The 26,889-nt window shown below is 47.0% G+C and overlaps 2 protein-coding genes across 6 annotated transcripts in view; one reads left to right on the forward strand and one right to left on the reverse strand.

Moving 5' to 3' along the window:
• The first annotated feature begins 1,517 nt into the window (after nt 1–1,517).
• CCNI2 (cyclin I family member 2) lies at nt 1,518–11,064 on the forward strand. Of its 4 annotated transcripts, none has more exons than XM_055811612.1 (7): nt 1,518–1,853; nt 3,021–3,170; nt 4,603–4,737; nt 5,518–5,592; nt 6,733–6,873; nt 7,931–8,161; nt 8,929–11,064. In XM_055811612.1, exons 1-7 carry the CDS (start codon nt 1,533–1,535, stop codon nt 9,334–9,336), a joined length of 1,461 nt encoding a protein of 486 aa, XP_055667587.1. In that variant the 5' UTR covers nt 1,518–1,532; the 3' UTR covers nt 9,337–11,064. The 4 variants fall into 4 exon arrangements, with proteins under 4 accessions (XP_055667587.1, XP_055667588.1, XP_055667589.1 ...); XM_055811613.1 differs by having other exon boundaries at nt 1,735–1,853; nt 3,024–3,170; XM_055811614.1 differs by lacking the exon at nt 1,518–1,853 and adding an exon at nt 1,869–2,005.
• Nucleotides 11,065–14,533: 3,469 nt separating this feature from the next.
• SEPTIN8 (septin 8) overlaps nt 14,534–26,889 on the reverse strand; it is a 38,223-nt gene continuing 25,867 nt past the window's right edge. Inside the window, exons 5-10 of one of the 2 annotated variants that reach the window (XM_055811617.1) lie at nt 26,673–26,834; nt 25,099–25,195; nt 24,582–24,750; nt 24,194–24,326; nt 23,210–23,400; nt 14,534–15,389 (exon numbers count right to left, since the gene is read on the reverse strand). In XM_055811617.1, coding sequence (XP_055667592.1) covers nt 15,335–15,389; nt 23,210–23,400; nt 24,194–24,326; nt 24,582–24,750; nt 25,099–25,195; nt 26,673–26,834 — 807 coding nt within the window. In that variant the 3' untranslated portion in view covers nt 14,534–15,334. Of the gene's footprint in view, nt 15,390–17,340; nt 20,292–23,209; nt 23,401–24,193; nt 24,327–24,581; nt 24,751–25,098; nt 25,196–26,672; nt 26,835–26,889 lie in introns of those variants that run through there. The other variant, XM_055811616.1, reaches the window with a different exon arrangement.

A 26,889-nucleotide genomic window follows, 5' to 3' on the forward strand; every position in this document is an offset into this window, starting at 1 on the left:
GCTGAGCATCACCAGGTGAGTCAGTTCAGCAAACACAGTCGCTTTGCTATTTACACATTGCCATAGTATTACTCAGCTGTACTGTATGCAAAGATTTGTAGACTAATAGAGTAATTTAGCACCAAGAAATGTATAACCCAAAGGGCTGCTGAGAGAATAGGGAGTTGTGTGTAGGCAGACAAAGCCGAGGAACAAGAAAATGTTTAACATAAAATATTGGAACAGGTTCCCTACAGAAAATGGTGTGTGAGAAAAACAGAGGGAACCAAGGAGCCAAGGGGAAAGCTGAGGAGAGTGGTTGTGAGAGCTGGAGAGGCCCTGGTTGGAAGAAAACATGGGGTGAAACAAGGATGCTGGCAGAGCAGCCCAGCCCTGGGAGGGGTGACAAGGATGCATATGCTCCATGAAATAAATAAAAAAGGATAGGCCATGTTGGACAGGGCTGTGAGCAACCTGGTCTAGTGGCAGGTGTTCCTGCCCATGGCAGGGGGTTGGAACTGGATGATCTTTGATGTCCCTTTCAACCCAAACTGTTCTGTCATTCTATGATCCTTCCCAGGAAGGAAAACAGCTCCCAGCAGGTGTCGGGAATGGTGCGGATGCAGCAAAAGGGTATTTTGGACAGGGCTATGACAAAGAGAAGGGCCAGCGCATTTTTCAAGGCAATGACTAGTGCCAGGACAGGGAGTAGGAGTGGATTTGGGGGCTATGCCAAAGGTTTCAATCTTTTTCACCATGGCAGAATTTCATCCTGATCCCGGGAACACACGGCTTTGCCTGACACAGACAATGATCTCTGTGCAGGTGAGACAGACCCACGTGGGCTGAGACAACATTCACCTGGGAAGCACCATGCAGTTTGGACCAGCAGAGTGGTGATCTGGTGATCCAGAAGAGCCATTCCTTGTGAGATCAAGTTGCGAGCAGAACAAGGCTGTGCTTTCCCAGGACAAGCACACTCACACAAGGAGCTCCTGGTCAGAGACCCGCTGATGTCTGTAGGAAGGAGATATGCTGGAAGGACTTTCTCACCCATTGATGCTGGTTGGAAGCAAACATGGGGTGAAACACAGATGCCAACAGAGCAGCCCAGCCCTGGGAGGGGACAAGGGTGCATATGCTCCAAGAAAAACAAAAAACCCCAAAACCTTCCCAGTGTCCGGAAGGTGACCTGGTGATCCAAAGAAGCGATTCCCTGCCGGATCAAGCTGTGAGCAGGACATGGCCACGCTTTCCCGGGACAGGCATGGTTGCACAAGGAGCTCCTGGTCAGAGACCCGCAGATGTCTGTAAGGAGATATGCGGGAAAGGACTTTCCCACCCACTGATGCTGGCTGGAAGCAAACATGGGGTGAAACACAGATGCCCGTAGAGCAGCCCAGCCCTGGGAGGGGACAGAGTGCATATGCTCCAAGAAAGACAACCAAAACCATCCTTCCCAGTGTCTGGAAGGCGACCTGGTGATCCAGAGGAGCCATTCCCTGCCAGACCAAGCTGCGAGCAGGGCACGGCCGCACTTTCCCAGGACAGGCATGGTCGCAGGAGGATCCTGTGGCCCGAGACCCCTGGTACCCGTACGAAGATGTGCCGGGACGGACTTTCCCACCCGGTGCGTGGCTGGGCTTTTCCGTGGCGGCTCCACTACACAGCAGGTTCGGGCTGGGACCTCGCAGGGGGCGAGGGCTCCGTGCCGGGGGTGCCCGCAGGCACCACCCCCGCGCTCCCCGGGCGGGCCCTGCGCAGCCGCGGATGTCAGCGGGCGGCCCGGCCCGCCCCAGCCCCGCTGCTGCCCGGCGGGGCCGCCCCGACCCCCATGCCCGGCCCAGCACCCCCGGCGCGGCCCGGCCGGGCGGGTAAGGACGGCGGCGGGGCGCGGGCGGGGGGCGCCTCCCGGGGCCGGGGCGGGCCGGGGCTCCCGCGGCGCTGGCAGGGCGGGCCGGGCGCTGGCGGTGCGGGGACTGCTCGGTGTCCCGCGGGGGACGGTCGCGTTCAGGTCAGCCAGAGGGTAAGCTTCTAATTAAGCTTCTAATTAATCCCTCTCCCCACCCCCCCACCCCCCACCCCCCCCCAGCGGCTGAAGGATGCATCAAATTTGACGGATAAATCTTTTACATTATTCCCTCTGCTGAAGTGGTCCGAGCAGTCAGGTTTGGATGCTCTTGACATCCAGTGGCAGCAAAAGCCCAAATCCTGTGCGGTTCCTGCTTTCAGTGACACATAGACTTCGCAGAGTTTCAGCATTAGAAATGTAGAACAGTTTCCAGAGGATTCATGTCACTTTGGGGTTTTTAATGGAGCTGTAGAGATAATGGTGTGAGCTTCCAGAAAACACCAATGAGGAAGCTCACACTCTTTACAAAAAGCAGAAGTTTTATCTAGTAGCATCTTTTTCTGCTGTTAAAACACCAAAGTGTAAGCATTGAAATAGTTTCAGGCTGAAACGTTCTCACTGCTTGGTTCCTATGGGAAATTATTCAGAAATGTTTGTTTCATGTGGATACACGCTTAGTCTGGAGAGTGGTGTTTCCAAAGTGTTGCTGTTGCCTTGCCTTCAACAGTGACAGAGAAAGATTAAATTGCTCTAAGGAAGACTGCTAACTAGGAATTAATAAACCTCCTAAGAACAGTAATCTTCGAGCTTTTGTATGCAAACAGACCTTTATTTGCCAGAAACTTGAAATCAGGTGGTAACGGGTTGCAATTTAATAGCCCTGCAAATGGAGAGCTGAATGTGTGAAACAAGATAAATGAAATAACAGGTACTGCTCGACCCAAGGTTACTCAAGCAAGCCTAGGATGAAAAAACCCCAACTGCACTGTTGTTTAGCCATGACATGTTCTCCTTCATCATGAGCTTCCCCTCAGGGAAGAAGGATGGCAGGAGTACTGTCTGCAAACAAAAAAGTTGTATGGCTGCTCCTGACTTCCTTCTCAGCGTTAGAGAGGCATCACAAGAGGAAACTGTACTTAGTACAAGGAGCTGGGATGTTGCTTTATAATTCTTTTCTTGGTTTTGACAGCAGCTCTCATCAGGGAAACTGGCTCAAAAAACTGCTATGAAGTGCCCTGGGCCTCCAGAGAGCTCGAGACTTGCCTTCTTCCTGGAAAATGCCTTAGCCAGAGAGGCTAGGATTTGGAAAGTGCCAGTTTTCCAGAATCTCACCCTGAAGGTATTCTCCCATGTCCTCTTTGGAAGTCCCTAAGGGACTCTGCAGAGATGCAGTGCTGGTCCTGCCACCTAATCCACCTGAATGCAAAAGTCATCCCGCATGGACTAAACTTCAGGAGTGAAGGGGGAGGAGGGTCTGCATTTGTCCCATCTTAGATCTTACGAATGCCCTACGTAAACCAGGTGGTTTGCATTTTGTTTCAATTCTAAGTATTTTTGGGAACTGTGGTGGAGCAGGCAAGAGCAGACAATCAATGGTAAAGCCATAAATACATCACATTAGGGTTAACTGTGCTCAGCACCACCTTTGAGTCCTGTCTATTCAGATGGGAGAAGAGGGAATTCACTGATGCCTAACAGAAATTCAGCACCCCATTCCTGGCTCCTAAAGCAAGTCAGCCTGCTGCCTTAGGAAGCTGCAACACTTAGTGGCCACTGTGTCCAATGGCAACAGTTATGCTCAGCTGTTTCTGTAAAATGCATGAGATCCGTGGAAGAAGGCACAAAAGTGCCCTGCTAGTCTTGTCTCTTTTTTGCAATAGCATAGAAATGCTATTTTTAACCAAGTATCTGTGGAAGAAGGCACAAAAGTGCCCTGCTAGTCTTGTCTCTTTTTTGCAATAGCATAGAAATGCTATTTTTAACCAAGTATTTTTACTACTAAATAAAGCAAAATAGTGAAACAGCTAATGCAGTGAGTAATATTGAATGAATTGGTAGTAAATGTCTGTTCTGCATAACTGCTACACCCTTTCAGTTCTCCAGTGATAATATTCAGATGGGTCATGTGGCACGCCGTGAGCTGTGTGTGGCATTGTAATGGCAGCCAAAGTCCTTCCTCTCACCTGAATTCATCTTCAAATAAGATATAAGAAAGAAAAAAAATAAGTACATTTTGCCTTGTGCCTTGGGGGAGTCATAAACCTGGCTGCTGTGGTCCCAGTGCTAAGCAAATCCAAGTTCTGTTAAAAAAGAAATCTTGAAGAGTAAATCAAAACCTGCTCCTGACTGCCCGTCGAGGCTGGCTGAATGAAACACGTGCTGCATGGGAGGCTTCAGTTTTCTCAGGAGGGGGAAATAACAAGCACACTCAGCAGCTTGTTTGTAAGAGCTCAGTTTGGTGGTTCATACGCACTGTGCAAGTGGAGGACCGGGTGCTTCCCCATTCAGTACTCCAGTACAATCCAGTACCAGGCCCTCGTAAGCACAGCTAGAGCCTGACTGGGTGGACAACACAAACGAGTGCTTTAAACTGCTCCAAAATTTGCCCTTGCTCTGTAGACACAGCCAACAACTTTCTTCATTTCAAGCCTCCAGACATCAGAAGTGTTAATTAGAGCACTTGGAATGAGTCGAATCTTCTTTTGGAGATATGTTAACAAAATCGTCAAAGTACTAACTGTATTTTTCTTCTAACCTTTTCTTCCCCTCAGGGAACAGATATTTCTCTGTCATGTTACAAGGAAGCAGTTCTCTGGATTGCAGAAATAAACTCTCAGTTCCAGTTTTACCCTGAAACATTTGCCTTAGCTACCAGCATCTTTAACCGATTACTGGCATCAGTAAAGGTAGAGAATCTCCGTCAGCTTTTTCCTGGCTAGATTACTGACTGGGGATGTAAGGAGTATGTAATCAGTTTATGTACAAAGCAGATACTATATTTGGCAGCAGATTTAGGGACCAGTCAGGGTCTTTGCTAGGGAAGGCTTTTAAGCAAGTGTGTGTATATAGATATATGTATGAACGAACTGGAATGTTTGATGAGGTTCCACTGATTTATAATCCTTGGTAGAAGTGTTTGTGTGAATTGTAGTCCAAATGCTGTGGTAAGTACAAAGACCTCATTATCATCTGGTTGTCTCTGCTAAACAGAAAACATCTGCATTATAATTTTTAATGTTTTCATTTTGAAACCATTATTTTTAACCAAACCGTGGGGCCAACTTTTTCTGTCATTGAAGTAACGGCAAAGTTATGAGTTGAACTGAGCCTTGCAGCTCTCAATTCTATTTAGATCAATACCAGCATTTGGCAAAAACAGATTAATTAACATCTCAGCTGAGAAGAGGAATTACATTGTAAATACTGTGGCACTGCGTAGTCTAAAAATTGTGGCCTACACAAATAAAAATTGCACCCAGAAAAGGATTTATTTTGTTTCACTTTGGATTGCCTTGCTTTGTTTGCAGCTTCAAATGAATCTCTCTGCAGCTAAACTAATACAGAAGCAATTGTAGTTTAAATGAAAGTTTGCAATTTGTGCATCTGTCATAGAATGACAATTATTTACCCCTCACGGACTGTTACCTTCTTTACTCAGTATTTTCTTCTTCTTCTTCTCCCTTCAGGCCCAATTAAAGTATCTTCAGTGCATAGCAATTTCCTGCCTTGTCCTTGCAGCAAAAACCAATGAAGAAGACGAGGTCTGTATGTTTAATATCAAACACACTAAACTCATCTCTTGTGTTCACATTGCTTGTGTTTCCAGGTCTTTCAACAACTTGGCCTTAATGAGGAGGTTAACTTGTTTACATCAGGTAGTCCTTAAGGGGTGACAGTAACATTTTCAGTCTTGTTTCATAGTTGCTTGGAAGAATTGTGACCTTTATGGATGAAGGACTTGTATTTGCTTATGTAACGGCTGTGTTCTCCTTCCCTTAAGCCTCTTTCTTCAGAATCCATGGCTCACAGTAAAGCTCAGTCTGGGGGGACAGTCAAGATGCATATGCACAGCTCTGTGGCACATCAGAGTGCTGTAATTCCGTTGTTATGGGTCCTGGGAGGGTAATGTAGGCACCACTGAACGGAGGTTCTTCAGAGGAAGCTTAAAATAGGTGAGTTGCCTTGGAGTCAAAACTGGTTTCTGAACCTGGTGAGGAAATGACTCAGGTCTGCGCCTCAAGGTGAGCATGTAAAATCAGCCACTACCCATGCAAGTGCGAGATTACACAGGATAATCTCTCATGGCAGGAGCGCACTGATAAGACTTCCTCAGGCATTTACAGACATTAGCCAAAAGCATTTCAGCTTGCGTTTCTCCTCTTTCCTTCACTCTGTTTTGAAAAAGAACAGGAAACCTAGGAGTTGGTGTCAGACACGCACACCTCTTGAACAACTGTTGCTGTAGTGAAGTGATCTTCATAGCCTTTCTTAGGATGTGTCACGCTGAGGCTATTCTTTTCCTCTCAGCTAAAAAGGAGGAGCTGAGTCAATGACCACAGGAAACAAGACAACCACAGGCGGCCCCGTAAGCAGGCGAACAGGAAGCCTTCTCCTAGCTCATTAGAGGAGCAAAACGAGACTAGTAGCAGGGAACACGCATCACCGATGCAGTGTTCAGGAGGCTCACAGCAGCCCAGGAGGCGAATGACATTGTTGGTGCTGTGGCTTGGGTTCATAGCCAGCTGCCCTGTGGTGAGCATGGGCCAGTCATTAGGATGGGAGTTACCTGCTTGGTGCTTTGAGACGTGTATAAACTTGTCAGATCCTTTCACAATACAGAGAAACACACACAGCACTGTGTAAGACGTTGGCTTCTTTATTTTTAATTTTTTTTTTTACAGGTAATACCATCGGTGAAGATGCTCGCAGCGCAGAGTGGTTGTAAACGCTCTCCAGCTGAGATCTTGAGGATGGAAAGAATTATACTAGATAAGCTTCATTGGGATCTTTACACAGCAACACCAATGGATTTCTTAAACATTGTAAGCACTAAGTTTTGCAAATTTTTTTCTTTAAAGAAACAGCTCCTTATCAAGTAAGACTAGAAAACACTGATGCACACACATAGGCACACCCACACATCCTTCCCAAGACGCTTTGCAAACTACCTGTTCTTAGCCATCTGCAAGTCTTTTGAAGAATATTACAGTGATTTTTTTTTTAATTTATTTTAAAAATTTTCTACCACTTAAAACCTTTCATCTTGCTCAAAAAATTTACTCTCATCTTTAAAGGACAACTAAAGTGGACGTTAAAAAGATTCTCATAATGCACAACTATATGCCATTTTTATTTTTTAAATACACACTGCAAAAATATTTCTAACTATTTCCCTTCTATTAATACTGTACATAGAAAGCTGTCAAGAGTTTTGCTACATTTGACACACAGGTTTTTTTCTTAATTTTCCTTTTCATCCCACTAATTATTTACCCTTGTTTCAGGCAATGAGACTACCCCAATCTGGCACTTAGTTCAGATTGCAGTTACTAAACATTTGATAGAAACAAACTTTGTCTTCAAGAAATGATCATGTGCTAGTAAGGCAAAAACCACGTGATACGAATACATCCTGGATCCCTTTTTAAGGTTATGTGCAAATATTAAGCCATTTTAGGCTGCTGATTGTGAAAACTGCCTTTCTTAGGTGCTTGTTTCCTCAGTAAATTCAGAGTGCAGTCATTATTACTGGTTTTACTTTATTCATATCTGCTGGCCTGCAGTGAATCTCCTCAATAGCAATCCGGATAATGTAGAAACTTCAGAAACTGTTAGGAAACACAGACCTTGTACATTCAATATAAGCTTAAAAACCCAGTTCAATGGTTGGCAAGTACAAACACAAAACACCAAGGGAAAAGAAAAAAAAAAAAAAAAAAAAAGGAGGGGGAAACCCTTTAGGCTTCCTGATATGAGATGAAATTAGTCTGTACTTCTGGTTGATAACATGAAAACATACAAAGTTCACTGACCTCTGTTGTTTGTTTTTTTAAATATATATATATGCGTATATATATATATACTTTATCTTCTCTCCAGTTCCATGCCATGGTGATGTCCAAGTGGCCCCATCTACTACACGGGCTGCCTCAGATGAATCCTTCCCGCCACGTCGCATTCTTGACCAAACAGCTACAGCACTGTATGGCGTGCCACCAGCTAGTGCAGTTTAAGGGCTCCACATTGGCTTTGGTGATCATCACCTTAGAGCTGGAGAGGCTGACTCCTGATTGGTTTCCCGTTATTACTGATCTGCTAAAAAAAGCACAGGTAGGAATCAAAATGGCCTTTGGTCACAAATCTCAAGGCCAGGACACCAATAAATTAATAAAGCACCCATGTACTTATGATCAACTTTGCACTTTAGCAGCCTTCTGAGAAGCATGTGTCCATGTTCTGCCTTTGCTGCAGACCTTGCTAGCGCTAACAAGAGAGGGAATAAAAGGGCAGTGAAGGGCTGGGACTGGGGAGGAGGCCTTCCCTTTGGCAGGGAAGGGAGATTTCCAATTGCTTGGCCAAAGTGCCTCCTAGGCAAGGAGAGGTTCTCCGCAATGGGAATGTTTGAGAGCACCCAAAAACCTGCCCACTGTGTCCCCAGCCTCCCACTGAACACTGCAAAAACTTCTAAGTACATTTACGTTGCTTTTAAAGTATAATCAGTTTGGCTTCTAATGATGCACATTAAAGGCAAGCTCTGTTTGTGTTTTTTTAAAGCTTTTCTCCAGTTTCATACAACACTTGCCTTTTAAGACAGTATACCTAAAAGGCTAAAGACCCAGGCTGTCAGCTTACCTTGGATCCATTTTGTGGTCTTGAATTTGTCTGAAATTGCCCCCCTTTTGTGCAGTAGTTCAGGAGCCCCTGAGGTTAACTCAGGTTAAGTGTTTGGCGTCAGGGCCAACGTGCACATTGCTGATATGCTGCGCTGAGGCATCCAATGCAGCCTGTCCCTGCCCTCCCTCCAGCTACAGGAGCAGTAGCCAGAAGAGAGTACTTTATCATGAACTTACAGAAAATCTCTTCATCTTTCCTTACAGGTTAACAGCATTGAATTCATTCATTGCAAAGAGCTTGCAGATCAAGAGCTAATGCACTTGCAGCCATCCAATGCTGTTTATATTTTCTGTCCCATCAGTCAGGCCATCCAGGGCCATCCCAAGGCAAGGCTACCCTGCCATGACCCTTTTGGACTGAAGAATTCCCATCAAGTGAGGTTGAAGGTCACTGAAAGCCAGCCAGTTTTAGCACCTTTCATGCCTACTACAGCCCAGATTCCTGATGACACCATGCAGACTGATGAGTGCTACGATGGATTCAGACACCTGTGCAGTGAGGATGGGGGAGCAAGTGGTGGGAGGGTGAACGTGGGTGGCTCGTGCCCTCAGCTGAAGGCCGGAGAAGGCAGCTCCCCATGTCCTCCCTTACAGCCACCTGAAAGGGACTAGTGGAGAATTACTGCCTTGGCAGCAGCAACTGCAGAACCAGTGAACAGAATGGCTGACACAACAGAGCTAAAGTGCTGCTGTGTTTCTCAGAGGAAAATGACAAATCTTCCTGTTTTTTATGTCCTTCCCTAAGCAGTGTGCCACCCCTCAGTTTTTAGCATCAAGTAAATATGGAAAGCTGGGGAGAGACTTGGTCACAATCCTAAAACTCGGGGATCAAGTTGGCAGAAGGCTACAGGTGCACCAGAGAGAACTGAATGTCTCAGTGTTGATTTTTAAAATAGCTGCGATGAAGTGTGACAGATCAAGCCTTTCATCCACTCACTCCATTGTTCTCTTGTTAGAGCTAATCTGACATGCCCCATGGGAGAGTGAGCAGGAGCTGCTTTTGAGGAAGGGGGCTCTAGAGCTGCCCTCAGGTGGAACCAAGCTTCTGGTTTAGCAGTGAGAAGACCAAGAATCAAACCTCCAGTTTTTCTTATAGGCCTTACCCTGGAATCCTGGGGTCTGAGGTCTGTGCTCCTTCCTGGTTAAGCCATTAAAGACCCAACCCCAGTTCCTACGAGATGTGGGACATTACTTCTCGTCCACAGTCACTGTTGCCTTGTGCCCTCATCAACCAGCACGTGCTGTTGAGGGCTTTTTAAAATTTATTCTGTTTTACCAGACTGGGCAATACAAATGCCTTTAATAAATCCTGCCCACCCACCCCCCCACCTCCCCTTTTTATTAACTGCTAATCTCCATAGCAAAGCAGTTTTACAAACTACAAAGGTCAGTGTAAACCTCTATTGCACTTTTTAAAAAACAGCTTTACACCTTCTTTTAAAGTGTTTTCTTAGGGTTTTGGGGGGTTTTGTTTTAAACAGGGCCAGCATTTCCAGGTGATTGTTACCCTAGTTTGAAGGTATAATCCAGACAGTACTGGATGAATAACACCACCACCCTGCAAGTCCTGTCACGGAACAGGAAAGGGTTTCATATGGACCAGCACAGGCAAGTGTCTCCCATAATGACACAGGATAAATAAATAGGGAACAGGGATGAGACAGGAGCAGAGAGACACACATTCTGCGTAACAGCAGCACTCTTCAGTGCAGAAAGAAAGTTTCTGGCCTTCTTCCCCTTGCTCATCATCTTACCTTGTAGGAGAGGAATTCCTGAACATCAAACTGTGCAGGACTGACGTCCTGAGCAGCAATGTTAACACTTTTGAAAGTATTGCATTTGCCAGAACTGGCACCAAGAACAGAGCGAGCTTTGTACATCTGCAGGGAGAAAGCCATGCTTTTCTTTTTAAACCACAAAGAAAGCAGTGCCTCAGCGTTCCAGAAAGAAACATGTAGTATTAGAGACTTAGCACAGGTGACACGTGAGCAGATGTGACTTGAAGGAACAATGAAACTGAAGGAGGTCTCTGGAGGCAAGTGAAAGCTACGGCAACCTGTGATCAGCAGCCTGTGCCAGGGGATGCTGCAGGGGCAGGGCTCGGCACCAGACAAGGTTTATGAGGTGCCCACGCAGCCAGGGGCCAGGCAGCAGCACGTCTGGGATATGTTACTTATCTATCCTGCCGGCGTACCACAGGGAAGGTTTTAATTTTGTGGTAGGGCTCTTCGCTCAGTGCAGCACCTTCCTTTTCTATCACAAGCTGTGACTTGACTGCCTGACTTTTTGAAGGAGGCAAGTTGTCTTTTGTAGTTTTCATTAAATAAAATATAAGCTTGGTCTGTGCGTTCTCGGTGTGCCCCTTGAAGGGTCCAGCCCAAAGCTGGTGCCCACCCAGGTCCCTGCAGGAAGGTGGGGTGCATACCTGGTTCTGCTCTCCCATCCCCTCGCCCTCTCTCAAGTGCTGTCACCAGCTGCGTTACCCATCGAAATGCCAGCAGAACTCTACACACAGTAAATGACACACTGTAACGTCACAGCACAACCACCATACCTCGTGTTTCTTCCCTCAGCTTTGATCCTATGTACAGAGTTTCCTGCCCGTAAACTGGATTAAAACCCGTTGTCAAACCTGCTTTTCAAAACCTCTGCAGATCTGTATGACCAGCATTCACGACTGTACATTAATAGGGGGCTAATTCTAAAAGATGAAGTCTACGCTGAAAGGCCCAGCAGGGTCCTCCTTTCCCAGTCAGGGTGCAAGATGCCATACTGGGATGGGAACAGTAAACCCAGAGCCTGCCCGCTCTCCCAGGACATGCTGCTGCTGCTTCCCTCTGGCAGCACAGGTCCCTTCTGCACACCTATTCCACTGCTGGAGTTACAGTAAGGGAACGATTGCTTGTGGCCTGGCCTCAGCGGGTTAAAGGCGCCGCTTACCTCTGTGTTCTTGCTAAGAACGGAGCTTCCTGCCCTACAGAAGGAGCTGCAAGCTACAGGAAGAAGCCGCTGTTGCAACAGGACCATTGTTGTAATAGGAGAGCATTTTTGATTGCGAGAGCTGTGCAAATTTCCTTCTTACTGCAGAATGGAGGTTGAGGCTGTTAATCTCTCCCCTCGCTGCCTGGACAAGTAATGACTAACAAGATGAAGACCCCACACATCCTGCTGACAGCACTAAGGGAACAATCATTTTGCCCAGCTGGGTTTCAGAGTTGATGACTGTCTTGTTTCTGTGTCTGCCTGTTTGAACTCTGCACAGCATCCATGCTGCAGTCACAAGTTTATTCTACCTGCTGCTAAACTCACTGCTGTGGATCCTGTAACCATTTTGCTACACACCAGTTACTGGGAAGGACGTGCCAGATTCAGCCAGCACAGACCTGATGTGTTCGGGGCTAGTTGTTGTTTTGGGCAATATTTAGTCCCTGTAGAACTTCAGAGAACATTGTCACAGGTGCCTCAGCTTGACCTGGTAAGGAAGGTTCCTTCCTCCTGCCCTCTGGGCACAAGCACAGCTCCCGATCCCGGCCTCTGGCCCTCGGCAGAGAAGCGAGGGTGGGTTTGTGTCCGCAACAGCAGGATCCCTTCCCCTGCAGGAGTCTTGGCTGGAGCAAGGCACACCTCTGAAACCCAGACTCCTTCGGCTGTTGCCTCACTTCAGGACAGATTTCTAGATGCCTGAGGCTAACACCACCTTGTAAACAAAGCTACAATTACATCTGAAACCCCCTATGGTAAGTATCCACAGAATTTTTTATCTTTCAAGAAGTTTCCTGGCAGACACTGCTGCTGCACATGGATGCTCAGATTCTGAATCAGTGCAAAACCATAAACCAATCATCAAATCGCCTCCAGAAACAGCAAAGCAATTCAGAGCCACCCCTAGCTGCCGCCACATCTCCCATTCATAAACCACCACCAAAAGGAAACATGTCACAGCTAAAGCAAGTCACCCAGGGACCGCTACACGTAGGGATGAAGCTGCCCTGCTGCAGATCAGCATTCACTGGTGTTTCAGATAATAAACCTGCCTCAGCATCACTACTTATGGTGGGCATGTGATGACCTAGAAGAAGAGTTCATTTACACAGTGCACAAAGAAACTTCAGAGAATTAATCAAGATACAAGAAAACAGCAGAGGAAAGAATAATACAATAGTTGTTTTACCATATTACAGGTTTCTGACAAAATCTGCTGATACAGCAAAGAAACACACAGAAGCAATTAACAGCAACCAGCACCGGGGTCACGGAAAGACCTTCAGGAGTGCGTAGCAGGATACCTTGAGGCATCACCGATACCAAGTGCCTTCAGACACATATAAAGCCTCTATATCTCATTTGTGGGGTTGCCTCTATGCAGGTTTTGGGGTTTTTGCTAATTGGCTTTAGTATTTTAAATTCAATTTGAACAGTACTTACAGTTCAATTCTTTAAGAATGCAGAAAAGTGCACTTAGATCAAGTGATGCATTAACTCCTGGCAGGTCTCAGCAGCGTCCTCTCGTTCTTCCTCAGCAAGGCGTGCAACTTGAATCCCACTGGTGACCAAACTATCGTCGTGGCAAACAGAACTGAACCAAATCTTCTGAGCAACTTTGAGAGGAAAAGACCCCTTTATTCCCAATGCACCTATCCAGATGGGACTCTAAACTTCACAACAGCTCCAAACTGGATTAAAGCTTTGCCAGAGAAATTGGATCAGTTTACCTCAAAAGAATATGCAGGCGAGTTTAAAACAGTCATCAAAGCAGCAGCAAAGGGCGTTTCATTGCTCAGCTCAGCCTGATGGTCACACACTGCTTCAGCTTTCCTCCTGCTTGGTGTGGGATGCGACAGACATGAAGACAGACAGAGCCATCCCGAGCAGACTTCCAGCCTTGAATGCACAGCTCCCGAGCCCCAGCCTGGCCAGACGCTGGCTGCTTCCCGCCTGGTCCCACTTCCACTGAAGCACGTGGCACCTTGTCCCTGCGGCACCGGGCACAGGAAGGGACGAACAGGCTTGTCCCGGGGTTTAGTTCCTGCTGCCCACAAGCGGCAGGAGTCTCCAGAACTTCCTCGTGTGCCCTGTTTGGTTATTTTCAGGCCACATACCTGTTACATGCTGAAATTTATTTCCAAGGTCTAATTTATACCAAGGGCATCCAGAGGTGTCAGTGACTGTCAGGTACAGCCCACCCTGGGGTCAGGAGCGCAGTGCCTGCGGCACGCAGCACCGCTTGCACTGTCCGCTCATCTCCACACCAGCCTGCTCAATGGGAGCCTCGCCAGGCTTCCGTCACCCCCTGCTGCTCACAGCCGGATCGTGTCCCACTCTGGTCACACCGCCCAGCACAAGGAAGCGTACAGACTGCAAGCTGCCTCCAAACCTCCTACCAAGGACTGCGTTTTTGGCTGGTCCGACACCCCCAGCGCCACAGCTCCAGGGCAAGCAGCAGCCTGGAGACAGGGCAGCTGTCCCCAGGCGTATGGGGGTGCGCAAGGGACATCACCCTTTGAACACAGATATGCAGGGTAACGGGGTTAACAGAGGGGAAGTGGAATAAACAGTAAGGGTTGTGAATTTGGGCACAGCACTTAGTTGTTCCAGTGACTACAGGGTACAAAACATGTTTTTAAAAGATGTTTGTTAAACAAGTCAGTTTCGTTTTTATTAAACCCAACTTTGGTACAAGCAGGTCATTCCTGAGATTCATTTACAAGGTTGTTTTAAAATGAAGATAAACTGGGGCCTCTCCTCGTTCCTGTGTGACATTAGACTGGGGCACAGACATCATTTTTTTTTTTTTTTTACTTTTTTTAAAAAAAAAACCCAAGTATTTACCGAAGGGGAAGTCAGTCTGTTACAAACACAGAACTCACAACCAGGAACACCAAGTCTCCAGCTTTAAACCATTAACATATAACATTTAGTTGTCCTTTAAAATGTTCTCTCCTCACCCACACCCCCAGTAGGATGGGGCAGGGGTACTGGTCCGGAGGCAACGGGTGGGGAGGTGGGCAGGGAGCTCCGGGGAAGGGGTTAAGCTCTGAGGCACACGTGGGCAGCCCCAGGAAAACTAAACAAATGAAGGTTGGGGGATTTGGGTTATAAAACCTGTAAGTCTACAGAAAAAAAAAAAAAAAAAAAAGCTACACGGAAGAGCTATTGCTGAGAGATGTGAGAATCCAGCTGAAAGGTTAGGGACATGAGGAGGCTCGACAGTTACACCCCAAGCCCAGACCCAGGCGAGGACCCACAGAAACCCCAGTACAGCGGCAGCTCAAGCAGCAAGCTGAAAGCTCCTCTCACACTAACCCAGCTCTGTCCCTGTCTCTGCAGTTCAGTCAGCGTTAAATGCTTTCTACCGGCTCTCGCCTGGAGATTTGCATTTTGGTTTTAGTGCAAGCCATGCAGCAGCCTTAATTAGTGGTTTATCTTTTGGCAAGTATCTTTCAACTTTATCAAGAAACCTGATCAAGCAAACTTTTCCCGATCAAAAGAGATGGTGTATCTTATCTTAGTCCTTGCTATGTAATCTCTTCTGTGCAATATATTGCAAGCTTAAAGGTGAAAGCACCAATTAATTTCTTCTGCATGAGATGTTTTTGCCTTAATAAATCTTCTAATTAACATATCTTCCTGATGTTATGGAGCACGCACTGGGAAGACTAAAAAAGCTACAGAAAAAACAAAAGAGAATCAGTATTTAAGTTTCAGTTATTTACATTAAGTAAAGACAGCATGAAAGGTCAAAGTACAAATTAACATTTGCCGCCTGGCAGCGCGCAGGGCTGGGCACAGACATCTCCCTTCAAACCATCGCAACTGGGAGCAGCTCTCCGGCCACCACGGTCTTGTTTGGAACTGGTAATCAGAGGATTGATTTAAAGTTTTAATGAGGAAAGACTGCCGAGAGAGAACATCTGAGAAGCCACATGCTACGGAGAGCCCAGATGGGGAGAGGCGCCGCGGGCCAGCGCAGGCAGCCCCAGCCAGCTCTCCCAGCCCGCAGAGCCAGCGGCTTCACGCCGCCCCTGCCTCACCTCCCAGGTCACAGCCCTCACAGCTGCGCAGCTCTCCCCACCGAGCAGCCCAGGGAGCTGAGGCTGGTTTGGGTCGTCTCCCGAATGGAAACATCAACACGTCCCAGGGCCTCGGCCACCGGCGTCGGCTCTGGCCCTGCAAAACACTGTCAGTCCCGACAGCACTGCCCAACGGCTTCTGTAGCAACACGCCACATCTCGCAAGCTCCCGTGAGCATCTCTAGGAGCTTTGCACAGATATTAATGAACGATCTTAACATTGCTCCTGTGGAAAAATACTTGCCAATGTACATCACCCTGAATCACCAGGCGGCCCGTCTTTAACACAGCCAGCTTCTCTACCACCTCAGTTTCCCAGTTAATTCTTATGTACCTGAATGACTTTCTCTTTTCGATTTGGCTTTAAAAAGTGTTGGGGTGGAAAAGGTTGTAAAACATCTCATACAAACTACCTGGTATCAACTGCTAAGTCCCCACTCGGGCTTATCCTTCAAAAATTGAACCGGCTCAAGCGACAACTCTAACCCAGTGCAGCCTCAGACTTCCCCCTGCACTTTGTTGGTGATCGCTACCAGCTCCAACCACGCTTCTGGTCAGGTCTCTGTGAGTGGATGTATGGTGTCCGTACAGCACGGTACCGCAGCTGGGGAAACCATCCTGACCTTGTAAAAACACGGCATGCACACAGGCAGCACACTGGATGACCAGAACTGCCCTCTGCCTTTTAAGCAAGCTGCATATTAAGCGCAGAAAGCAGACGTCTCGCACACAAGCCAACTCCTGCAGCAACAGCACCGTCCACCTGCATGTTGCTAAAAAGATTTCACAAGCAGCCAGGGTCACCCACTTGGATTTGTTCTTGAAACTGGGGCTCCCATCAGAAGCACCACTTAGCCAACATTGTGCATCTGCAAGACTCCACTTGTTGGTTTTGCTTCAGGTGCAGCGTTGATCTCAGCACCAGACCAAATAAAACCCAGAGACCCTAAACTATCTGAATATAAAACTTCATAGGTAGAAATGGCCCACAGAACAGACACCAGCACAGGCCTTCAGGTAAAGCTTCAGCAGCAGCTCCCTCTGACAAAAAGAACCCTCCAAACTAAAGCTGTGCTCTTTTTATGGCCCTGGCCTAAGTGCGTGATGTGCTTCTCCAGAAAAGTCATATGGCCTTGGAAGCACCGTTAAGAAACCCTCCACCTCTGCTCCCTTTTCACCCTACCCTTAAATCACCTCTTTGGGCATCGTTACATCAGTGAAACTGCCAGTACATCTACCCACTCAGTCACCAGATCCCACAGGGGAGATGTACCAACAAGCCTGGAGGCTACTTTTGCCCCAACAGGGACAGCATTTGAATTAATATCTTAGAATTTCTCCCCAGATTACAGATTAGGTGCTTTCCTGCATACTGTATGATTACCTAATTGTTAATTAATTAGCTAATTTTATTTTTGAATGTTCCCAATAGTCATAAGACATCCTGGGACTGGTAAGGTTTCAGTCGTTATATGTTATCATTTTCAACAGAGATCCGCTAGATAACACAGGAAAACCACCGCTAAATAAACGACACCACAAAAACTCAAAATACATGTGAGATTTAATAAAAGAAAAGAAGTACAAAGTGAGTGGAAAGAAACAAAAGTAAAAAACAAAAACAAAAACAAAACCCCAAAACCCAACACATTTGGAATGACAAAGCGAACAGATGCAGCACGTCCGAGAGGCTGCTACCCCCGGGCTGGTCCCCCAGGTGCCTCCATGTGCTCCAAGTCCACCACCCAATGGCACCCAGCCAGACGGGAAGCCTACATGGCTTAGAGCCCCGCAAAACACATTTTAAATTAGAAAGCAGACAACAAACATGATGGTAAGTGTTTAAATGATAAAAAAATGGACAGTTTTTTCCCCATTAATACCAACCTTTTACAGATAAATACATAAAACAGCTGAAAGATGTGTAACTGAACAGTTTCAGTCATTTCTGAAGGGTTTTTCTTTCACTTCTTCTAGCCTACAAAAAGTAAGTCTTCGAACTGGAGTGAGATTAGCATCACCACGTATTTGTAACTTGTTAAATAAAAATAAGATACAGAACTACTCTATATACCATATACTTAAATCTTTTCTCAGCCAAAAGGAAAAATCAAGTACTAGAGGAAAAAAACCCAAGAAAACACTGAGTCCCATTGGGCAGATTATGGTATCAAGGGCTCTAAAAAATAACTACAAGGTAAAGGTATGTCCATCACAACATAAAGTCAATGTAATATAATAATCATCATTAAAATATTGTTACATACATTCTGAATGTCTTCATGAGAAGAAGCTGGAAATTTCTTCACAATGCCCATGGATTTGAAGGTTTTTACTCTTTCATTGTTATCATCATTATTTTTAACTACCTGTTATTCTAGGAAAAAAGAATTGATCTCTGATGAGCCAGGACAGATAGAAATCATTTGCATAGATCTTGCTGGCTGCAGCGTGAGATCAGGAGAAAGCTATCGAGTGGAAAAGCGATGGCAAGGCAGCTGCTCGCACACTCTCTGTCATCAGTTACTGTTTTATCCCAGCCCACATAGCATTTGCTTTGAGAAGCAACACAACGAACCCAACTGGGCTGCTGACTCACGCAATTAGTGCGCCAGAGGTTCTCTCATTAGCTAAAGTCAAAATCCTGCCCCTAACGTGTGACACGATTGGGCTGTAGGCAGTGGCAAGCTGGAATTGTCTACTTGCATGTAACAATAGGCTGGGTTCCTGGTACATTTCTCTGAGAAAAACACATTAACCCTCCTAACATTTGCCAGTTACTCTTTAAAATACATCTAACCTGGAGGCACAGCCTTGAAAATTAGATGTTCAGCTTTCAGCAGACTCCTAACAAGCGCGCGCAATTTCTACTCTCTGAGGAGCCGCCTGTTCTGAAAGGCACCCGTGAGATCCTTGGGAGGTTCCTTCTTACAAGCATCAAGTAACACTGACATGATTTTCAGTATATCCATAGAAAAGGCCAATGTGCATATGAAAACAGTTTAACACCTGAGCACGTGTTTAGGATGAAAAACAAAGAAAAAGCTGCTTTAACGGGATATGCAAGTTGAAGAACCTCATCTCACCCTCCAGCACAGCACTGCCCTCACAGAGACCTGCACGGCTCAGGCACGAGGCCGTGCACCTCCATCCGCAAGTCAAAGAAGGAATCTGCTGACATCCTTCTTGTCTTTAAACTATCAGAAAAATCTTGTAATGTTAATAACTAAATAAAAATGCACACACTCACAACTAACACTTAGCCAGCCAGTGTTCTTATAAACTCTAAAGACACTACATGGGAGTTAATATAAAATATTTGCTCTCTTTTAGCCTGTTATCTGATGGATGGATGGAATTGGGTCCAACTGTTTTTCCATGACAACACAGCTAGTGAGTCCCTATTCAGTCACTGCCCCGCCTTATCACAAAATGGTTTGAGTGGAAAATAATAATATTGATCCTAATTATTCCTCTAAGCTCAGTTGCCCAGGATAACAAGGATGTGATCTCTAGGCATGCAAAGTGTTAAAGAAAGCACTTTCCAAGGGGAATAGAGCCTATCAGCATAAATACGGTGCATAGCTCAAGATCAGAGGATTCTCCTTATTAGGCACATGGTAAACTTAAGGTTAAAGAGTAGCAGTAAATATGACCACTTAAATAATTTTTCCACAACAGTAAAATACATTGGTAAATGACAACTGAAAAGCTACACAAATCCTGTAGTTCCACATTATACAACAAACTCTTACGAAAAATCTTTCTATATAAATGTTCTACTTTAGCAGTAAAGAAAATTCAAAACATTGTCCCATTAATTTTGTTAACAATTCTTTCTCTCTCTCTCCTCTCTTATATATTTATAAAAAAATATTATAAATGATGTAGAATGTGTTTAGAGTAATTCAGGATTAAAATATATAATTACAGGAATGAGGGTTACTCTGACTAAGATTCCCAGAGCAGAAAGTCTAAGCATTGTGGTTTTCTACCCATTCTAAAAACTTATTTGAGAAGTTTGTTAGAAAAACAAACATTTCAGCATTCTTCAGACCACTCCTTACATCGGTGCATGTACAGGGGAAGGTAGATGAGCCTCAAGCAGTCGCCTTAGCCAATTAAAAAATAATAATAATAAAACCTAGAACGCAATTATTTATATGGTGGGTAAGATGAGTTCAGACAAACAGTTACGGTCACTTTATACACAGCTCTCAATCACTGGGTTTAGAACAAAACATCTTACTTTAGGGATTAGTTGACTTTGTTTAACAAAATGTACATGGTAAAGGTTACTTCCTTAACACCTCCTGATAAATTCTGTACAGATAACAGCGAGTCGTTACACTGCAACCACCGAAGATGCTCATTTTCTCTTTCACTTTGGTCCACTCACACAATGTTATGAGAAGGGTCACAGGGTGGGAAACTCAAGCAACTTAACACATGAAAGCACCAAGTCCACTCTTGGCCTGAAAGTCTGTATGTGATTAACTGAAAGAAACAAAACATAAAAAAAAGCATGAATTAAATTACGAAAATTAAATGAAAGCAAAATGTAGCTAAATATGTTAAAAAGAAAAAAGGAAGAGAAGGGCAAACACTGCTCGCAGACAAGGGCAGCCCCCCGCACGCTGAGCCCCACCAGAGCACAACCCACTCAGCTGCTGCAAGTGCCAAAGGGAACCTCCATGCAGCCACCCGGGTCTCCCCTCAACACCTGCAATTCTTCCACCTCCATCCCTTACTAAAGCTGCTAAACCCACTGTGTTGAAACAGGAGACGATAAAAGGTTCAACCGGCTCTCCTCACAACTGGAAGTAGAAACAACACCCCCTCCAGAGCTCACAATATATTCCCAGCTCCTGCGAGGTCGCAGCACCTTGGCTGTACGCCCAGGGTACTCCTCGCAGCCCCATCCCTTGGGGGGGGCGTGGGGCTCTCTCGGCAGCGATGCCCCTTCGCACCCCCTCCATCCCATTCCTCACACCGCCCCAGGTGGGCACGTGCCCCCAGGCAAGCAGGGAGCAAACCCCTAGCTAACACTGCACTCGGCTCCGTACAGCGCTGGCTCCTCGGTCACTGAAGCCGCAGGCACAGCCTGAACCCTATGCTCTGCCACTGGTGCCCGGGAGGACACTGCCTGCCACCGGCGCCCAGATCCCAGCTGCCTTCCCATCCAGTTTGGCTGAAAGATCCTGGTAAGAAAGCTGGGAAAGACATTCCCGCTGATTGATTGGGAATACGCAGATCCTCTTAATGCCTGTGTGGTCTGTGGGGTAACACGGAACAGGCTGCCTGGGATGCGGCAGCGGGACGGGCGAGGGCTGTGCTCTCTGACACGCAGGTTTCACAAAGCCCCCAGCTCCTTCCAATGCCTCCCAGATGAAATGGGGGTCTAGGAAGACAGGTCACTGGCAAGGCCAAGGGGAGGCACCTTCCTTTGAATTATTTTTTTTTTTTAAAAAAGTTGATTATCCTGCTTGAACAGAAACCTCCAAATACCACATTTTGAACTAGCTCACAGGCTTGCAACAACAACAACAACAACAAAAATCACAAAAAACCTAACCCAACCAACAAAATACCAACCCCAAAACCACTTCCTCTCCCTAATTTATTAATTTTATTCCTGATGACGGCGCACCTCCCCTAGCTGTGCTCTGGAGCTGAAGAGAGCCCCCAGCCCCAGCACCAGGGGGTGTCCCCACTGCACAGAGGTGCCCCTTGGTCCTTCGCACACTGCCTGAGCTGCCCTCTCCTGACCCCACTTCTGACCACAGCCGGTTCCCAGGCACCACCCAGCAGAGGAAGGGTGGCCGGACTCATCCGCAGGTGGGCTAAAACCAGCAAAGCACAGAAAAGCTGTTTCTGCTGGGGACAGATGGAGCAGAGGGAAGCTGCAGTTTCTGCGTGGCCAGCACACACAGAACATCGCCGCCAGAGCATCCTGGTGACTGGCATCGCTCACGCAAGTTAACAGCGTGCAGCTCGGCATGCTCACCTTCCCCAAAGCAGCCCTGGGCCCCAGGCTGCCCCAACATTCAGCCCCTAATTCATGTGCGAGTTTATCAGGATTAAACCCTATTTTCAGCAAAATGTTTTACAGACCATTTTGGACTCTGTGGGTGAGGTGGGATATGCCCAGAGCATGCCCAGAGGTCTGCAGAAGGGTGTGCTTTGGGTTTGTTTTAAACAGCAACACATTCACATTCCAAGGAAATAAGTTCAATAACACACACTGCCATCTTCCACGGGAAGAAACAAATTACTAGCATGTCAGTACGTAGAACGAGCTCCTCTAGTGCTGCAGTTCACAGCAGTGAGGTGACAGAGCACAAGATCTCATCAGCAACGTGAAGCTGAACGCTGTGATGTCAAGAGCAAACTCGGGTGTTGCTGCTCATGATGGTCTGTCTTTCTTTTCACCATTAAAAGGCTCAGAAAGCACTGCCACTCGCCTGTTCCGGATCTGACAGAATGCAGCTCTGACCCTCAAGCTCCTTCACGCAAGGGGAAGTAACAAAAAATGACAGAGTAACAGAGTTACCAGCTTGCATGATGGTGCTTCTTGCTTTGCTCCTTAGCCAGTGCTCCTTGAAGAGTGGCTTGACCAAAAGCAGGTTCACCCCCTCCCCCTCTTCTTTTTAAACCTGTCTGCCCCACTCCTGCTCTTCCATTACACAACCAGGCAGCTGAAAGGGCATTATTTACATGCCCTCGCTCCACACTTGCTGGCTTCAGAAACATCAAATAACTTGCAGCAAGCAAAGACAGGAATTCTGCCTTTAGGGGAAAAGAGCTTTCTCCTAAGCAGAAGAACCATGCCCTGGAGCCCTATCTCACACAGAACCCTAAGGAATTCCCAAGGCATCTTCTCACTCTAAGCCGCTGTTTCCTTTCTTTACAGCTTTGCCTCCAAAAATAAAATAAGTGCGGTCCCAAAGAGGGCCCCAAGCCTACGGATCACAGTGAAGTAGTGCACGACAGGGGACCACATCTGTAGGATGTTACAACCGTGTCAGGACTGTCCCCACTCCTCTCTGCTGGGGAGGAGATGCAGCTCACTTCCAGTCACCTTCTGGTCCGTCTCCAGGAGCAGACGGCTCGCAGGCTCGCTTCAGCTGGCTGTCACAGAGGAAGGGCAAACCCCACAGGACACCTGGCCGTTAGAGAAAGGCCCCAGATGGCAAATCCCCCCACCTGTGGTCACCAGGGCCTCCCCAGGGCAGTGCCCAGGCATGGGAGGGCCCCATCTCTCCTCCACTTTGAGTGCGGAGTCAGAAGGGTAGGAATTAGGATTCCAAAATCCCCTTTTCCATTTGCTAAACAACTGATCACACGTTAAAGCACTGGAGCAGACACCCAGCTTCCCAGTGGCAGAGGAGAAAGGCTCTAGCTCAGTCACTTACTTTTTCTTGTCTTTGTCCTTCTTCAGTGGCTGCTGTGAGGTAGCCTGCAAGGATTGGGACTGCAAGGTTTCCACCGCTACTTTCCGCCTGTTGAAGGCATTCATCTCTTCCTCCAGCTCCCTCCTCTTCTCCTCCACCTTCCTTTTCTCTTCCTGGTGTATCCTTTTTAAGTGCTCAAATTTCTCATGCAGCTGGTAGGAGACAGACCCTCTGAGCATCACATTCAGCATGACCAGCTTGCGCTCCCCCTGCTCCCCTCCCCAACAGCCCCACTCGCACCTCCCACACAAATCCCCACCCCCTGCCCAGAGCGACCCCATGGCAGGGCACGGCAGCCGGCACCCCTGCGCTGTGCAAGCCCCTCGGCAGAGCTGGCCTCTGGGCAATCACAGCCTCTTCACCAAAAGCAGCAAAGACAATAAATTCAGCTCTGCCTGACGCGACGTATCAAAGCAGGAGAAAGCATGAGCCCCGGGTAAGCGCACCAAGGGTCTCAGCTCAGCCTGCAGCCCTGCAAGGGGGCTGTGGACATTGTGGGCTCTTTTGTTCCTCACTGATTTTGAGGATGGTCCATTTATTTTCTCCTCCGTCATAGCAGCTGCCTGGGGCCTCACACCAATGACCCAAGGGACTCCAGCCCAGCTGTCCCCTTTACTCTGCTGTCCAGAGGTAAAGTCTACCTGACATGGATGCTCCCCAAAACGTCCCACACTGTCCTTCACTCAGCAAGCAGCAGCCAAGTCTCCTACACACTGCACAGGATGGGGAAGACTTGTTTCTGAGACACCTAAGCCAGTGTGATGCTGTTTTGAAAACATTACCCTGCATCCCCTTCTCTGAGTGGGGGAAGGTGTGTGTGTGCGCTTTGGCTGGTGAGGTCTGCTCGAGAGCTGCATGTGCTTTCCAGGATTCTTATGTTGCCCAGACCCAGATCCTATGCTGGCTGTATTTTGGGCTCCTCTCACAGGTTTTTGGCACACCCACCTCCCTCTCCTTCTCCTTCAGCTCTGCCTCCGTCTCCTTGACTTTGTTAACAAACATTTGTCTCATTTCTTCCTCTTTCTTCTGGAGCTCGCCCAAGAACTCTTTCCTTTTGGTCTCGTATGTTTCTTGGAGGCTGGGGAAGAAAGCAAATGAGATCCAGATTCTTTGGACACCAATGAGTTAGGGATGGGGAAACGCACGCCTGTCCGCATTGCTTAAAGACAAACAGGCAGAAAGGGAAGGTCTAACTCAGCTGCAAAGTTCAAACCCAGTGCTAGTATCTTCCAGCCCAACATTGTGGATACCAGCTGCAAACCTCCCATTTTTGGGGGGAGTGTCAGTACCAAACCGTTACTCCAAATCGATGTTAGACACAAAGGCCACTCACCTGAAGGGCTGGCTGTCTGGATCTGTGTCCTTGAAGCCCATCTCTTCCAGTTTGCACCTCCTGTACAGCTCATAGTGGCGGGTGTGAGTCTGCTCCCGAAGATCCTCCATGTTGACTCGAATCAGCATTTCCCGCAGTTTCACAAAGTCGCAGTGACTTTCATTCTCAACTGATGGAAGCAAAGGGGGAAGTCAGCAAACTGCACACACGGCTGGGGAGCACAAATGTACATCGAGCTTAACTCCAGCCACTCTCCTCACAAGGACCTCTCCCTGCCATCCCACACAGGGCACAGCCCAGCCCCTTGGATGCAGGGATTCCCGCTGACCATCACTACCTGCTAGTAGGAACAGGAATTCAAAGAGAAGATTGGCCAACCCACAAAAGGCTGCACAGAACATTTCTGCACCGTTTAGCACAGGGCACCTTCATGCACACGCAGGCAGAGCTGGAGAGGGTGCCAGCACATGCCCACGCAAGGGAGGGTGCAGGGGGTGCCCAGCTCACAGCGCCTTACCTTGCACCACTCCCCATGGGTACTGCCGAGCTCTCACCAGCTTGTTCCCAACTTTGACCTCCTCCGTGCTGCCGACCACAGCGAAGGGCAGATGAGCCTGAAACAGAGCCAAGGCAGGGACTCAGTGCATGGGCCAACCCCTCAGAGATCAGCTCAGCCATTAGATCCCCCTCATTTAGGCACAGGATCAACTGCAAAAAGTCCTCCCTCTGAAGCTAACAGCCTCCAGTACTCGGAGCAGTCTCTGCTCTACGCTGGGATATTACAACAGAGAGCAGTGTAGGGCCACAACACAGCTTACTAGCAATGCTGGCTGGACTGAACTAGGTGGGGAAATATTGTGGGAACACCATGATCATTACTGATCTCCCTCCATCCATTTGTCAGGTTGTTCTTGCAGCTGTAGTCTTTCCACATGCCAAGAGCAGGGCGCTCCCTGCCTTGCAGAAAGCACAAGCAAAGACATCCATAAACAGGCCTTGGCACAGCAGTTTGTGTGTGGGCACGGGAAGGGACATGTACAGGATACAACGTGTGCTCATTGCTCTCGAAGTCTGCAAAGCATCAAGCGCAGTAAGGAAACAGGGCACTGTCCTCAGCACTGCAGGGAAGAAGCCATGGAGCGGGTGCTTCAGCAGGACGAGGCTGACAAAGTCCTTCACATTTAAGAAGAAACAGATCTGGAAGTGGGAACTGGTAGAGACGTGGCCCAAAACATTTTCATTGGGGAAAAAAAACAAAAAAAAAAAAATCCTCAAAAACCAAGCAAGCATGACTCACTTTTTCCCCCCCCAATACACACAGCTTGCAATTTTTTTTAAAGAGTGCATCTTCCAAATGTTTCACAAATTCAGCAAAAAAGAACTATTACAGTGAAAACATGTATCCCATCGACCCAGAAATCAATTGGCTATTGAAATTTAAAACACAAAGGGGGAGGGGTGTGTGTGAGAGACAAAGCACTGAATCAGAAACAAATATGCAGGAAAATGTTCATTTTAATGAAAAAGCTACTTTCTATTTAAAAAATGAACACGGAAACATTTCAGCTATTTCTGCTGCAATAGCTACACTCTGATTTGGGAGACAGGAAACCTGAAAGTGTTTTTGCACATGCCTCAGCCGGGTCTGAATTTGACCTTTGAATTTCAAAAAAGACAAAATGGACTCCAACAATTTTTTTTCTTTATTGTGAATTGGGTTTTCTCTGCTTAGCCTCCCTGAGTCAGAAAGGTAATCTTAACTGTAAAATTTTTATTCAAAGTTTCTCCCTCCTCAAATTAAAAGTAACCTAAAAGCAAACAGAATGAATTTTGAAGAAATTATTTTTAAAAAAATTAATACAACCGATTTTAGAGCTGAGTTTCTCCAGAGAGCACACAGATTAAATAAGAGCCACATTTTAATTAATTCTGTATGCACTGGCCTCAGGCATCTGTCAGATCCACAGCTCAACTTTCAAACAGATTCAGTGTCTGGACAATCCCAATGAAACTTGCCTTCCAAACGCATTTTTGTGTGGCAGTTTAATTGTCACAACCTTTGGTGGCGATGCAATGGGCAGCATTACTCACGTTCATCACAGAGTTAATCTCAGCAACGGCTTCATCGTCTGTGGGGAACTGATAGATCTGCACGCCATTGCTGACCAGTTCGCTCATTATCTTTATCTTGAACTTGTGCAACTCGCTCTTGGAGATGGTGTCTGCTTTGGCAATAATCGGGATGATGTTCACCTAGAGCAGAAGGAAGGAAAAATACTCGGGTGAGCAGCAGGCGGGCATGCTGTTC

Source organism: Falco peregrinus, chromosome 8 (assembly GCF_023634155.1).
Source record: "Falco peregrinus isolate bFalPer1 chromosome 8, bFalPer1.pri, whole genome shotgun sequence".
In the NCBI taxonomy this organism is placed as follows: domain Eukaryota; kingdom Metazoa; phylum Chordata; class Aves; order Falconiformes; family Falconidae; genus Falco; species Falco peregrinus.